Raw genomic sequence first — 14957 nt, 5'->3', positions numbered from 1 at the left:
GAAAGCTCCTTCGTTTATGAAGAGGATTAAATGCGGCAGGGAGCGGCCAGCGAGGACGGCAGACGGAATAAACAGGGTGAAGTTGGAGTTGCAGGGGCCGCTTGTCGTTAAGATGTAGTGGTACAGAAGATATTACAACCACCAGGCGACAGCCGGGGCGAGGCAGAGAAACGTTGACGATGAATGAACAGTCTTATCCCGACTGACGGGTGGATAGGCAGGGTAGGTAGGTAGGGGAAGAAGGCAAGTGGATTACGGGCACTACGTACGCATCAGCAGCAGGCTCGTCCGGGATGGAGGAGGAACTGGGGCGCCGACGCACCGTACAACTACGCCACGAAGCTCGGCGATGACACCGTGCGATTAGAATGGCGAAGGCACGGCTTCCAGGGGGGTCCTTCTGGAAGAGTGGATCCGGAAACGACGGGAGCAGGCAATCAGAACATGGGAACATTCCGCAGAGGGTCCGAATTTACACTCGTAGCATGCGAATTCCAGACCGAGTTCAGCGACGGGGTGGCCAAGAGCGGCAAACGGTGAACCAGGGTGTTTTCTGACATCAGCCGCATCGTTGCCGCCTTCAATCGAGGACGGGACCAACGGTCAGGCGCCAGGTCGGTCAGTCATTCAGTCAATCAATTAGTCAGCCACTTGGTTCAGACTCGGCGCCGTCGGCGGGATTTGCCTCCGGTATCTACCCACCAACTGCCGCCACTGCCTGCCCAACAATGCCCGTACCCCTCCTGCCTTATCCATTACCGGGCGGCCCCTCATTTGTTCATTGATCCTCTCAAGCCAGCCAGATATTGTTACAACACTATATTCCCACTCGACTGTTGAGTTGTCAATAATCAGTAACTTGCCACTGAGCAGCCGAATAGATCTTGCGTCCATCTTAGAATGCGACATGTAATACGAGTAGTGATATTAGTCAATTGCCCACTCCCTTGACCAACTGCGACAAACAAGTCCCAGTGCCAACTACCTAGCACACACATGATCCATTCATCGAGACATGGCCAAAGGGACATACATGCCTTTTGAGGCACAATACCAAAAATAGGTAGCTAAGTGAGATTTTGCCGGACAAGCAAGATACAGCAGGCATCCCATCCAAACGATAACAAAGCACACCCTGAATTTGCCCTTCTCCTGGGCTCTGAGACTTGTATTTTCTTTCTCTTTCTGTTTGATATGTCAGCCAGCCAAACCAAACTGAAAGAGGCAAAAAAAAAAAAAAAAAAAAAAAGGATCGTCCATTCTTTGCAGGTCTGGTGCTTCAGGAGGAAGGCACTGCCCCCACTCGGCAGGGCAGCAACTGTCAGGAACGCGCTAAAGGCTCAAGCCTCTCCCGGTGGCAGTAGCAGACCTTCTCAGAACAGGCCCAACCCAAGGGCTCTGAACGGTGACGTGCCTATCACATCCCTCCAAACCCCCGCCTAACCCACTAAAGTCCTTGCGAATTTTCCCTTTTAAAATCATTTTCCCCTCCATCCGCCTGACTTTGACGCATCTGCACTGCCGGGACGCTCATCTTTTGCCTCCCTTCTTCATTTTCTTCTGCGCACTCTGCAAATTCACATTTGCGCGCAACTTCACTCCCTATCCCAAAGAAATCCTCACACACTCAAGCAAATAGAAGAGAAACCACCAACAAGAGACTGCGCCTTTCGCACACGACATTCACCATGGCGAGCGTCGATGTTGCTGCCCTTGGCGCCGTCCCTACCAATGGAGGGGCAACCGCAGCTTCCCACCCCTACACCTGCAACACCTGCACTGTTGCCTACCGAAACATCGATCTTCAGAGAGGCCATATGAAGAGCGACTGGCAGTATGTGCTTCCCTGGTTTCCTGGCATCAAATCCTATTGTCCTTGTTTTGTCCCCCCGAAACCCCCATTGTATTTCCCGCCTGCGCCGTTCCGCTCAGACCAACTGACATCATCTCCTTAGCCGATACAACCTCAAACGCAGAGTCGCATCCCTTCCCCCCATCGCCTCCGAGGTCTTCAACGAGAAGGTCCTCCAGGCCCGCGCCGTCCAGAACGCTGAGGCCGAGAAGGCCTTGTTCGAACGCACTTGCGATGCTTGCCAGAAGTCGTACTCGAGCGAGAATGCCTATCAGAACCATCTCACGAGCCAGAAGCATAAGGTTCGTGTCGCCGCCATTGCTAGACGTAAGGGTGGCGTCGCCGATGATGCCAGCTCTGTCATGAGCTCTACCTTCTCCCTTGGCGAACCCATTGCTGTCGACAAGGAGAACGAGTTGGACTCTGAGGCCGAGGAGGAATTCACCCAGGTTGTCGAGGGTCTCAAGAAGACCAACATCCACGAGCACCATGACGAGCGTCCCTCGCCCGTCAAGCGCCCTTCAAACCCTCACCTGTCTGCTCAGGGTCAGCGCGCCAGCGATGATGCCTCCATCAACCGCGAGTCCGACTCCACCACTCCCGTTCCCTCGAAACCCGAGATCTCCTGGACCCTTAAGTCCTGCCTTTTCTGCAACTACGAGTCTCCTACTGTTCCCCTCAACGCCAACCACATGGAGCGGTTCCATGACATGTTCATTCCCGAGAAGCAGTATCTCGTTGACCTCGAGGGTCTGCTGCAGCACCTGCAGGAGCGCGTTCACGAGGGCCACCAGTGCCTGTACTGTTTCAAGACTAAGAAGACGGCCTTCGCCGTGCAGACCCACATGCGTGACAAGGGTCATTGCAAGATTCCCTACGACACCGAGGAGGTCCAGCTCGACATTGGTGACTTCTACGATTTCCGCAGCACGTACTCTGATGGCGAGGAGTCGGACGACGAGGAGGAGGCCGACCAGAATGGCGGGGCCAAGCTCGGTCTGAAGCGTCCGACCAAGCTGGTCGGTGATGATGGCGAGGAGGTCGAGGAGGGTGTAGAGGATGGCTGGGAGACTGACAGTTCGGCTTCTTCTCTCGACTCTGCCGACCTGACGGCCTTTACTGCGGATGGTCGATACGAGCAGTTTGAGCGCCTCGACAAACACCCTCACCACTCTCGCGACGACCCCCGTACCCGTCACCAGGTGGATGGTTGGCACTCGCATGCCCACAAGCACACCCGTGCCGTCTTCTACGACGAATACGAGCTGCATTTGCCCTCTGGTAAGGCAGTCGGTCACCGCTCCCATAACCGATACTTCAGACAGAACCTTCACAACTACCCCACTGCCGAGGAGCGCGAGGAGCGTCTGGCCATTGAGGCCGGCTCTGGCGACGAGATGGATGTGGATGGCAGAGAGGTTGCCACCACTGGTGACCGTAAGACTCGCAACCGTGCCGTGGCTCGTAGAGACGCTGCGGGTATGGCTGGTGCGACGGACAAGCAGAAGCGCGCCGTCCGACAGGAGGAAGTCAGAGGTCGGAGCACCGCCACCCGTTTCCAGAAGCGCTACGACTACGGAGTCAGCGCGAAGCTCAACAACCAGAAGAACCACTACTACAGATACCTTGCGGGAGGTTGATCAACTCGCCCGTTTGGTGCAGAGGGCGTTGGATGGGGCTGGCTTTTGTTTTTGTGAAATTACGTGGAACTGTTAAAGGAATCGGCATGCATGATGAAGCTTCGATGAACCATGCATAGGCAAGATAGACTAAGTAGAGGCTGAATTGAAGTCAAGTCTTTCTTTACCATGAAATCGTTTGATTACTTGTCTACCAGAAAAAAAGGTGAACACATTCGTTAATAACCGTATATGTCATATGCATTTAATGAGGCACAAACACTGTTTAGTTAAATAACATACCGCAAAATCGAACGCATGTTAACTGATCCACATCCACATCCCCTGGAAGCTCTTCTTCATCGACGCTTGCCTCATCACTAGTGGCGACGAATCTAGTTTTTCCACAAGGTTGGTGACTGGCTTCAATTATCAGCCTCAGAGATGCTATATAGCGCGTCTCGTTGTCGAGCCGCTGTTCAAAGGCGCTGCCTCTCTACGCAACGATGGTTGAGCATCACGCCAACCAGAACTTACAACCCGCGACCTCGACCAGACGCGGATGGTTGGTATGACGGGCGCAGACACCCCAACCCCCACCAAGAGCCCGGCTTTGAGAGGTCCAGGTCCAGAGATGGCTATGACGGGCGAGACAGGAGGATCCCATCGACGTCGCAAAGGAGCGCGTCTTACAGAGATCCTGGTCGGTTCAGCTTCAGAGATTACAAGGGTACTCCCCAAGAAGGAGAGCATCCCCGGGATCGGGGGTTTGGCAGGCCTATCCGGGTGAAGGGGTCGGAATCGTTTGTTCGAAGAGTCCTACCCCCGACGCCGAAGGCGCATATTCCGAAGAGAAAAGGTGGCGGCTTCGTCCTGATGGTGAGATAAGAGCTCAAAGTCACAAGCAGGGACACTTGGTGCACACACGCACAGAGAGACACACACACTGACACTATACCAGCCAAAGCTATCCCAAGATGAACTGGACAAGATCAGCACACCAAAGGACATCTGGGAGGCCAGATCGCTCTACTACGTGCCCCCAAAGAGGTCAAAGGAACATCAGAAACCTGTTCCCATTCCGAGTCTTGCACCACCCCGGCAAAGAACCCGCAACAACGGCATCGCCTCGGTCAGCGACATCAAGGCGGCGATCCAGGGCCGATCCCAGGACCCAAAACCACAGCCTCCCCCTCCGCCCTCCGAAATCCAGGGCGACGGCGGCGCCATCTTCACATCCCCCGTCAACGACCTCCCGCACGCCCAGGCCGCTAGGTTCTTCCTCTCACCGCCTGCCAGCTTCTTGTACTCGGCGTTTCGCCTCCAACACCACCCGATCAACACCACAACGCCCGAGATCTGCGTCATCGGCGCCAGCAACTGCGGCAAGTCGTCTTTCATCAACGCCCTTACCGGCTCCGTCTCACTCGCCAAGGTCAGCGCCGTCGCGGGCAAGACGGTGTCGATGAACGCGTATGGCGTCGGCCCCCTCGCCGGCTTGCCGTTCCGAGAGCCCGTTGCAGCGGAGGGCGGCGGGCGGACGAGAGAGGAGAAGCCGGAGCACGGCATCGTGCTGGTCGACACACCCGGCTACGGTTACGCCTCCCAAGGAGAGTGGGGGCAGGCGATTGTCGAGTACCTCAATAAGCGCACCATGCTCCGTGGCGTTATCCTCCTCCTCTCGTCCGAGAAAAAAGTCTCGGAGAAGGACGCACAGATCGTCAAGATTCTCGCCGACGTGGGGCGGCCGGTGATGCTTGTCTTCACCAAAATGGACAAGGCGTTGCTCCGCAGAGCCCGGGAGGAGGGCGGCATCGCCGAGAGGCTGCGCGAGGCGGAGCGGTGCTTCGCAAGAACGGGGTGGGGCGACTGGGAGAGGAAGGTGTACATTACGGCGGCGAGGATGGAGCGCGACAAGAGTTGGAAGGTCGACGCGACGGGGAGCGCGGCGGGCATGGCCGGGGTGAGGATGGGGGTGTTGGAACTGGCCGGTATCAGGGAATTTGTCGCTCCTGAAAAGGCGCGGGTTTCGCCGACAAAGGCGGCATCGGGGACGGGGACGGAGACGAAGCAGGAAAAGAAGAGGCTGGAGCCGGGCAAGGCCTTGGAGAGCGACCCGGCGGCGTGGTCGGGCGACGTGGTGTCGTTCGAGGAGCTGGAAAAGAAATTCGGCGATTGGAGCTCGTGAGGTACTGGTGGTGATGTACGATAGTGTTTCGATCTGACGAAGAGATTAGAGATACCCTCCAGGGAGACTACACCTCATCACATGGCATGTTATTTTCTGGAAGGACTAGCCATTTGTTTCGATGAACATGGTAGATAACACTCTCCGACGAAGAGATATGAATAGAAGTATACAGATAACCTTCAATCCTATGTATGTTTTTGCTTGGTACTGAGGGTGATCAACGCTTTGGACAAGTTCTATCATATGGGTATTCGAACCAAGACAAATTGCAAGCAGTCAGTCGTCGTCGTCGTCGTCGTCGTTGTCGTCGCCGCTCTCCTCCCCCTATAACATAACCCTCAAGACCTCCTCTGTCCGTCCGTACCAGCCTGAAATTGCTAAGTGAGTGTGCTATAATAAAACGCATTCCGTTGGTCATAATTACTCCTTATCCCCCGTTGCGGCCCCCGAGACGGTCGATTGTGCCGTTCCGGGTCTGCTCAACTGCCGACGCATCTTCTTCGCGTTCTTCGACTCGAAGAGACTCTTCACCCTTCGCAGACGCGCCCAGCGCTCCTTGTCTTTTGCGTCCCGGGCCTTCTCATCGTCGTCCCCTCCCGGCTCTGAGGCGGCACTTGGCGAGTCATAGCCCCCTGGTGTCAAGGGCGGCACGACACCCCTGCGCACCGGCGTTGATGGTACCGAGGCGCCTCTGCTGTGCCACCTGTTCTTTGGGCGATCATCGAGCGCTCCACGTAGGTAAGCGTCGTTCTTGAGCACCTGTGCCAGGCACTTCCACGCCGCCATATCCGATTCGGAGCCAGGCTTCGCGCTGCCCAGGCGTTGCGTTCTCGGGTTCTTCCACGGACAGAAAAAGCGGTGCTCTTTGACGGGATCAAGATGATCCATTGGCGCGGGGACAAGAATTTCGCCGTCGGCATTGACCTCCTTACTTTTAAACATCCACAGTCCTAGCCGCCGCAAGCACGTATGACAGGACGCCGAGTTCGGCACCGCGCCAATACGAGGGTTTGTGAGGCCTTGCCACCCTGTCAAGGCCAAAGCCAGTGCGACTCTGTTGGCTTGTTTTGGGTCCGGAGAGTCTTTGGCCGGTGGCGGATTGGTGAAGAAGTCGTCGGGTAATTGAGACAGAACGTTGTCAATGTCGAGACCCTCAGGGAGCCTCAGATTGAACTCGTAGGGAAGAAAGGGCTTCCTTCCGCACAGCTCATCGTATCGGTGTCGCAATGCCTCCATACTAATTTTGGCATTGGTCAGAGACAATCGAAGAAGTGAATCTTTACAAGTTAGTAAACGCTCTCTCTGGTATGGGATTGTGGGACACACCGTCGCAGCCCTGTCTTTTCCATAAGCACTCTTCCGTATGTGCAGTGACAATCAGGTCCGAGTACTTGTCGACTAACGCTTCCTCTGCTTCACCAATCAGTTACGAGTAGCGACAAGGGTGGCAATCGTTAACCTACCGACATCCGACGCGACGAGAACCGGCACCTCCTTGCCATCGACCTCGCGTTTGTTCAGCTTCACAACGAGCTCCTTGTTGCACAGCGTACACCGCACGCGATCTTTTCCCTGGCATACCCATCCCCTCTTGGCCCATTCGATTTCGTTCACCGCGTCAGGCTTTGGCGTCCAGTCTGTGATCTCCTGGAACGAAGCCAGCCTCTTCAGAAGCTCGCTTCGGTCGCTCGGCGCGAATTTCGATGCAACCTTAACCTCTATCACCTTGGACGAGTTGGGCGTCCACTTCTTCAGCACAACGTTTGTGATTGTCGTTCCTGGCCCTGTTGCACGGATGGAAGGTGAACTCTTGATCGTAGCAGCGTTCTTCTCCGTCAGTGCCTGCAAGCGCCGGCGCTTCAGCAGTATGTCTTCGTCAATCGACATGCTGGTCTTGGTGTTGTTCACGTTCGTCGTCGTCGTCGTCGTCGTCATCATCGCGGTCGTCGCGGTCGATGAATTTGTATCGGTAGGCTGAAGGGACGTCGTGGATGGACGAGGTGACTCATTTGGCAGGCTGGCGGAGTCGTTTGACTTTGTAGACGCCGATGACCTGCCCATGCCCTGAATAAGGGCGTTGAACTTTCGTTTGGTAGCGTTCATTGCGGTTTCGTGGTTCAAAGTATCGGGAGCGGCGGATGTACACAGGAGTCTGTATGAGCTTCCCAGCTCAGGTACCAGAGAACAGGAACGAGGGCGGTGGCAGAGAGGTCGTCGGCTCTTACGAGTGATCGGATTCTGGTATAGGAAGGCTTGTTTCTAAGCGTTTTTCGTCAATTGCGTCGTGTTGCTCCACAAACAGATCTCCTTGGAACAGGATGGTGCTTGGACATTGCCTAGTCGCAGCCTAAGCGCCCAGCTTTTCGAAAGTCAACAAACGGCAGTTGCTGATCGGGCAATAAGCTTCTACCCCTGTCGCGTGGTTGGCGGCTAAGTGAGACGGAGCAACGGGTTTGAACTACGGATGGATTGTTGCATATATCGTAGCATCGGGGCTCGTCTGATAAGATAACGATCTGCGGAGGATCCGAAGGGAAAAAAAGAAGAAAAAAGTCGCGAGCAGGGATCACCACATAAATTTTATGGAGACATCGACTGGCCGACGCCGCGATCCCACAGAAATTTTCCCAGGTGAAGACTGAAGCCGACCCCATTCTCACCGAGGAAATTCCTACGCGCTTGGCTCCTTCCCACCTCCCTCTCTCTTTTTGAATTGCAATTGACAGAAACAAATTCCCCTTCTTGCCGCGACACACATGTCAGCCTCTGCACCTCCATCCTGGTTATTCTCCAACAACTTCACCAAGACCAACATCGACAACATCACCCCTACATCACCGCAACAAAACAAGATGGTTAAGAAGGAAAAGAAGTCCGAGAAGAAGGTCAAGGCCGCCGCCGCGCCGACCCAACAGGCTCCTCCCGATCAATTGATGGACCTCGTCGACTCCTTCCTCTCCGAGAACGCCTTCACCTCCGCTCACGAGGCTTTCAGGAAGCAGCGCGCCCAGAGCGGCTGGAAGCCCTCCAAGAAGCAAGCCACCCGTCCCAGCCTTGTTACTGTCTTCCAGACCTGGCAAACCTCCATCGATGGTAACGCCGCCGCCGCCAAGGTCAACGATAAGAATGTCAAGGCCGTAAGCAGTAACACAGAGAAGGATGTGGACATGGCCGATGCCGCTGCCGACAGCGATAGCTCTAGCAGCTCCAGCTCCAGCTCCAGCTCCAGCTCCGATTCTGACTCGAGCAGCGACAGTGAGAGTGAGGATGAGAAGCCCGCGCCGAAGAAGACTCTGAAGCGTAAGGCGCCCGAGTCGGACAGCAGTAGCAGCGACAGCAGCAGCGACTCTTCCAGCTCGGACGACTCCAGCTCGGAGGATGAGGCTCCCAAGGCCAAGAAGCAAAAGGTCAAGAAGGATGACAGCAGCTCGTCATCCGGCTCCAGCTCGGACAGCAGCTCTAGCAGCGAGAGCGAATCCTCCGCTTCCGAGTCTGAGTCTGAGTCCTCCGACTCCTCCTCTGACTCCTCCGACTCATCCTCCGACTCTGATTCCGACTCTGACTCCGACTCGTCCGACAGCGATTCCGACTCTGACGGCTCTGAGGCTGCAAAGGTGCCCCTTCCTGACTCCGACTCTGGCTCCTCATCTTCCGATTCCTCCTCCGACTCGGACTCGGACTCGGACGAAGACACCAAGAAGTCTGGCAAGAAGGCCGCCAAGGCCGCTGACTCGGCCTCCAACTCCTCCGCAACCCTTGAGAAGACATCCCCCGAGCTCAAGCCCGAAACTTCCACCGCCGCCGACCCTCCCCTGCCCCCCGACCCCATGCTCAACCGTGCCAACAACCGCGGTGGCAAGGGCGCCAACGGAAAGGATAAGAAGGTGCCCAACAAGCCCTTTTCTCGCATTCCCGACGAGGTCTACGTCGACCCCAAGTTCGCCAGCAACGAGTACGTCCCCAATGACTACTCTCAGCGCGCGCACGAGGACCTCATCGTCACCAAGGGCAAGGGCTTCACCAAGGAGAAGAACAAGAAGAAGCGCGGCAGCTACCGCGGCGGTCTGATCGACATCTCTGAGAAGAAGGGCGTCAAGTTTGACTTCTAGGTCATTCGACTTGCTCAAGCTATGGATCGTCTTGCTTTTTGATCTTGGAGTTTGGAACCCTTAAAAGAAACATCCCTGTGTTCATGTTTTCTAGGGAGAGAAGCAGGGGGGCCGGATGGATACCGCGTTTGCGTTTCTTTGCCTAGAGCATTGCAATCTTTTTTTCTTTTTTTGGAAGGGTCGGGGGAGACGACCGGGCCTGGTAGACGGCATAATCACTAGAATTGGTATTAGCTCTCACGAATAAGACCCTGTACATAGAGTTCAAAAGTCAAAACGTCCTTCACTTTTTACTGCCCCTTTCGGTTTAGTCTGTGGTGCCACTGGTGGTCTTACTCTGGAGATATCGGGTCGAGGAGTGTGTCACGGCGTTCCAATTTCGCTGCAATCTCGTTCTGGCGGCATGAACATGTGACCTCAAACGGCCCATGGGCGACTATCCTATGTGCCGTTATCACGGACCGACATGAATGCTTGCATCAGGACTCAGGCAGGCCGTACCGGTACCCGTCCATGATGGAAAGCTTCCTTCAGATCAGGCTGTGCCGGTGACACAAACAACGTGTCGCCTTGCAGACCCCGGCGAGACATGTGACGGGAAGAGAGAGGCGCGGGGGTCCCATGATGCGATTGTCCTTCTTTCGCTTCCATCTTCGGGACTGCGAGAACAACGACCTCTATGTAAGGGAGTCCATAGACAGAAGAGGCCACGCATTGTCCGCCCACGGCTCTGGAAAGGGCTTCTCATGCCTCGTTGATCGATCGTTTTTCGCGGGATGAAGTCGACGAGCGGCAAGGGATGGGATGAACGAGTGGGGCGCGTTGGGTGGATGTGCAAAGATACGGCGAATGAAATGGGGAATTGGACAGGAGTTGCGGGAGACCACGAGACTGTCGCGGAGGATGAGGAGGAGTTGGAGTTCGGTGTAACTTCCCCCTAGCAGAGGTGGGCTCCAGCTGCTCCCCCGGTCATGAGGTGGTGCTGTCGATCGAATGAGGGGGGGGCGGACGGGGGGCGGCTCCACCGCGCGCGCCTTAAGCTTAAAAGCCTAAATTTTGATGGGTTAGGGGTTGTGGTGGCCATTGACCTGGCATGTGAAATGTTTCCATTCAAAGACACAAATACTGATGTGTAGGTATGTCCGATGAGCCCGGTGGGTCCGTCCCGTGGCCAAATTTCACTGAAGAGGCGTGGGTAGCGGAGGACGGAACGGCACACCTCGCTACCTAGGGTGCTCTCACCTGACATGATGCGAAGACGAGATGTAAGCAGCAAACGGCAACGGCGGTGTTCTTTGCAGTTGATGCTACTTTTCACAAAACATTCTTGAGCAGCTTCCCCATGTGCAAGGTTTTGGACTATCTCCCTTCTTGTAGCTGGCACAGAGTAAGGCGGGGATTCGGTCGAGAATTCGGGCCCTGGGACAGCTTGGCCAATGTGCATCAAGCCGGTGACTAGTGCATACCTTTCTTCTGTTGGGCTGCAGTCACGTACCAAGAGTTTCCAGGGTGCATGTGCAGGATGCCTTGAAAAGCGCTAAATCCGACGAACGCTTCGGTCATTTGCCGGACCGACTTTGGCCACATAGTGACAACCAGTGTCCCCTATCCACCGAAACAAGCTATTGATCACCTAGGAGGTAAACGGGTGCGAAACTCTCTTTTTACTGATCATTGAGCGTATGAACTTATGCATCGTGGTGCTGGTGGCCCCCAAGTCGTGTGAACATTGTCCCAAAAAGTGCAGGCGCTTCGACATCCCCGTTACGCCTTGGACTCATCGTGCTCCATCATCTGCACATCACCATATTCGGCAATGACCCAGTCCAGAAAGCTCTCCCAACGCTTATCCCAGTCCGCCCGCACGACGGCAAGTTCTTCTTCGGACATGCATGAGTGTTCTAGGCTCCATTCGATGAGTTGTCGCCAGCCGTGAAGTGTCATATCCGTCTTGCCAACCATGGCTTGGTAAAAATCGTGAGAGAGGGTTGATCTACACCTCGCGGTTAGTCGAACTGTGTTCACAGCCCAAACAATGAGTCTGACCTAAATATAGTTCCGTTGTCCGAGTTCAGCGTACAGTGTACGTTGTTCGCGAGGAGGTTGTACATAGCATGCCCAGTTATCCTCGGCGTGAGGCCGAGTTCTTCGTTGGAGATGGGGCACACCTCAAGGCAAATGCCCCTTTTTTTCATGTGCTCCATGATATATGGGTGCCTGGCGAGCGCAAAGCCGTGGCCAATGCGCTTCGAGTTGAGAAGAAGCGCATCCACGAGGTTACCGTCTGTGTCGTTGCCGATCTCCGTCGTCTCACCACAATGAAATAGAAACGGAATATCGAGGCCAGCCTCATCGCAGTTCTTTCTGAACGCGAGGAACTCTGAGATGAAGTCTCGCAGAGGCCGCCCTTTGGATTCTTCGCCAACTAGGTCAAAGCCTGGGTTGTCAGTTACACGTCTCAATCGTTTCCGGATCCCAAGACTCACCTGCAATCCACTCGGGCCACCTCTGCTTGAATCTCAGGCACTCGTCAAGTGCAAAGGCGACAGACTCATTGGAGAAGGACCGAGGTGTGCAGTAAATGACCTTCAAGCCGCCAAATGAGTTCTTGGTTCTTTGCTGAAACCGGTCAAATTCCTCAATGATTATGTTCATGATTCCCACGTTGTCGATTTGCCGAGTGCCGTCGTCGGTCCAGAGCTGATTCGTCTCCATGAAATTAGGCCGAATCTCGGCGTATTGGATGTTATCACGAACAAAATCCTCCAGTATCCCCCGAGTGTACTTTCGGTACGCGCTCTCGTAGTTGAAAAGCCCCTTCATCATGCGTGTCCGGCCATTGAACTTCTCCCATGCTCCATGGACCGTCTGAAGGACGTTGTGGGCCTCGTTCTCGTGGAAAACGAGTTTACTTGTGAGCCACTCCTCCGGATCGGCGTTGCTGTGATGCTTGGGGAACTCGACGAGGAACTGGGAGTACTTCATCGTTTGGCGTTTCACGTAGTTCCGCGAGAATATGTCGCCCGGGTTCTCTTTTTCTGGTGGTAAAATAGAAAACTGGATTTCACAGAGGTGAAGAGCGTTTTGTGCCTCTTCGTCCGTCCTGCCGTCCTCACTCGGAGGCAAGGGCCTATCGCTCGTGATGAACATCCGGTCCATGTTTTTGGCTATACCAAGCAGAACGTGAGGCTGCAGACAGGCATTGAAATGGATGTGTAGATGTGCCCCTTTTGGCATCTTGATCGCAATACCAAGCAGTCTCGTTTTGTTGATCAGATGGACGTTTGACAGAAAATGGTCCGCAGGAAATCGCGGGTGATTTTGACCCCCCCACCCTTGTCTTGGCTCAGCCGCGTCATACACCAAGCGTTGGTCCTCAGCCTTGATGATCTGGATAATGGTGTTGGCCTCGATCTCTTTGGGCGAGGCCAAAGCCGTGAGACGGAAGTCGAATGCTAAGGTCTTTTCGCGGTTCATTACCTCGATGCGCTGGCGGAAGTAATCATCAGAATCTTGGATCTTTTTGGCAGTGGCCGACCTCGTCCGGGCCTGGTCGAGAATGGTGATCTGCCGACCATGTCGTTGGAGACCGTTGCGCGTAAGCGCGCCGCCAGTCCCTGCAATGATCTTGTCGTGGGCTTCGATCATTTCTTGAGCCATTTCTTTGTCTGTCTGGTGGTGGCGGTGGCGGCGATGGTGAGCGTTGGGTGAAGGTGAGCCTGGGCGGCGGTGATGATGAGGAGGCTTCCGCAGTCTTGGTGAGGAGTGTCGCGTGGTATGGTTATCGTCCCTTCTACCCTGACCATTCTTTTCGCCAGGTGCATCGTCCTTTTCAAGGTTCGAGCATAAGCTCCCCATGGGACTGGAAATATGATCTCGGGCAAAGGAAGCTGGTACTCGAAGGCTTTATGATGCTGGGTCTCGAAACCAGAGACCAAGAGAGAGTGTTCCGGCGCACCGAATGCCCGCCTTGTCGCGGTGGATGAATGAATGATCTTGGTCGCCTTGATTGCCAGTGAACGGTCGCGGGGAGATATGTCAATTATTTGAATGCGCAGGGCTTATGACAGGCTCGATCACTACGAGCAAGGGGATGGATGCTGCTAGGTAGTCCATGGGAAATGGAAAATCGAGACTGCCCCTCCGGAGATAGTCAGATGGCAGAATAGGATAGGTAGTCGGAGAGATAGGAATGAGTCCTGGTACACAAAAGCCCCCCAGGGCCAAGCTAGTAGGCAGGTGGTTTAGGGACGCACAGTCAAGCGCGCGCAGCCAGCCTCAGGGTTCGGAGTGGTCACTGGTGAGATGCAACCGCTTGGGGTGGGGGGGATGAGGTGACTGGCGATGGATGGTGCAGCCAACTGCGTCTAGTTCAATCCATGCCTGGCGTTTAGAAGGAAGACACCAGGGCGGGGTGGGTTCGTAGATGGCAAAGTTGGGAACAGACCTGGGCAAGATGGGGCTGGGGAAGAGGAGGCAAGCTGCCTGGCCTTCAGGCGGGACTTCAGCCCAATTTGGATTAGCTCTAGTCATACTCCGGTACGTATCTCACCGAGCGACATGCACAGTCCCTCTGAAAACCCACAGGGCAGACTGCGGGCTTTCTCTGATTCCTGGAATCAGTATCCGTATTTCTTGAGAAGCAATGGTGGAAAGGCACACAGTTTTTTCCATGACTATCATCAGCGTCTGACAGCCGGACACGGGAGCACCATGGAGCTAAGTGTCTCGGTTTACCACATACAGTTTTCGTGGGTACGGACGTGTATATCCCACGCAACCGCATTCCCTGTCTCGCCGCCAACAAGCACTAAAGCCGCACTTACGACAAAACATACACCAGGGACTGGCTTGAGTAAGTTGTGATCCCTACTTGCCGTTTGAATCACCCGCTTTCCTGCTGCTTTCGAGCTGCCACGCCAGCAAACGCTGTCCACAAGCGCCGTCGCCAGCACTTCAACCAGCTTCTTCACATTCATCGCCGTCAGGCCCACTCGTTGGACGGTAGACCTGACTCCCGTCCGCGAAAGACATGATATCACAAGGTTCCAAGGCGTCATGCTAGCCCCTTCAACGAACAACCCATCAGGGGTAGTTTCGCGTGAAAAGCCACACCGTTGAGGATCTGCAAACGCCCCGACACACAAGGTTCTGTCTGTTCCTTGCACGAACCCCCCTCCCCGCCG

General features: G+C 55.1%; 5 protein-coding genes across 5 annotated transcripts; 3 read left to right on the top strand and 2 right to left on the bottom strand.

The window, feature by feature from the left end:
- Window positions 1-183: 183 nt before the first annotated feature.
- CH63R_08127 (uncharacterized protein) lies at window positions 184-540 on the top strand (the record flags this gene model as incomplete). The annotated part of the gene is made up of 2 exons (XM_018303101.1): window positions 184-222; window positions 277-540. 2 exons carry the CDS (start codon window positions 184-186, stop codon window positions 538-540), a joined length of 303 nt encoding a protein of 100 aa, XP_018157879.1.
- A 1148-nt stretch (window positions 541-1688) lies between these two features.
- Window positions 1689-5659, top strand: CH63R_08126 (Zinc finger protein Yan; the record flags this gene model as incomplete). The annotated part of the gene is made up of 4 exons (XM_018303100.1): window positions 1689-1834; window positions 1956-3487; window positions 3987-4174; window positions 4433-5659. The coding sequence occupies 4 exons, from the start codon at window positions 1689-1691 to the stop codon at window positions 5657-5659; spliced, it is 3093 nt and encodes a 1030-aa protein (XP_018157878.1).
- Window positions 5660-5938: 279 nt separating this feature from the next.
- On the bottom strand, window positions 5939-7765 carry CH63R_08125 (C3hc zinc finger domain-containing protein; the record flags this gene model as incomplete). The annotated part of the gene is made up of 5 exons (XM_018303099.1): window positions 5939-5986; window positions 6027-6039; window positions 6087-6939; window positions 6989-7072; window positions 7126-7765. 5 exons carry the CDS (start codon window positions 7763-7765, stop codon window positions 5939-5941), a joined length of 1638 nt encoding a protein of 545 aa, XP_018157877.1.
- Window positions 7766-8418: 653 nt separating this feature from the next.
- On the top strand, window positions 8419-9771 carry CH63R_08124 (SRP40 domain-containing protein; the record flags this gene model as incomplete). Its single annotated transcript, XM_018303098.1, has 1 exon — window positions 8419-9771. The coding sequence occupies one exon, from the start codon at window positions 8419-8421 to the stop codon at window positions 9769-9771; it is 1353 nt and encodes a 450-aa protein (XP_018157876.1).
- Window positions 9772-11535: 1764 nt separating this feature from the next.
- Window positions 11536-13629, bottom strand: CH63R_08123 (adenosine/AMP deaminase; the record flags this gene model as incomplete). Its single annotated transcript, XM_018303097.1, has 3 exons — window positions 11536-11764; window positions 11818-12208; window positions 12258-13629. The coding sequence occupies 3 exons, from the start codon at window positions 13627-13629 to the stop codon at window positions 11536-11538; spliced, it is 1992 nt and encodes a 663-aa protein (XP_018157875.1).
- Between the last annotated feature and the right edge of the window lie 1328 nt (window positions 13630-14957).

The sequence above is a fragment of the Colletotrichum higginsianum genome, chromosome 5 (assembly GCF_001672515.1).
Source record: "Colletotrichum higginsianum IMI 349063 chromosome 5, whole genome shotgun sequence".
NCBI classification, from domain to species: domain Eukaryota; kingdom Fungi; phylum Ascomycota; class Sordariomycetes; order Glomerellales; family Glomerellaceae; genus Colletotrichum; species Colletotrichum higginsianum.
Note: the sequence above shows the minus strand (reverse complement) of the source record. Positions and strands in the feature narration are given on the sequence as shown.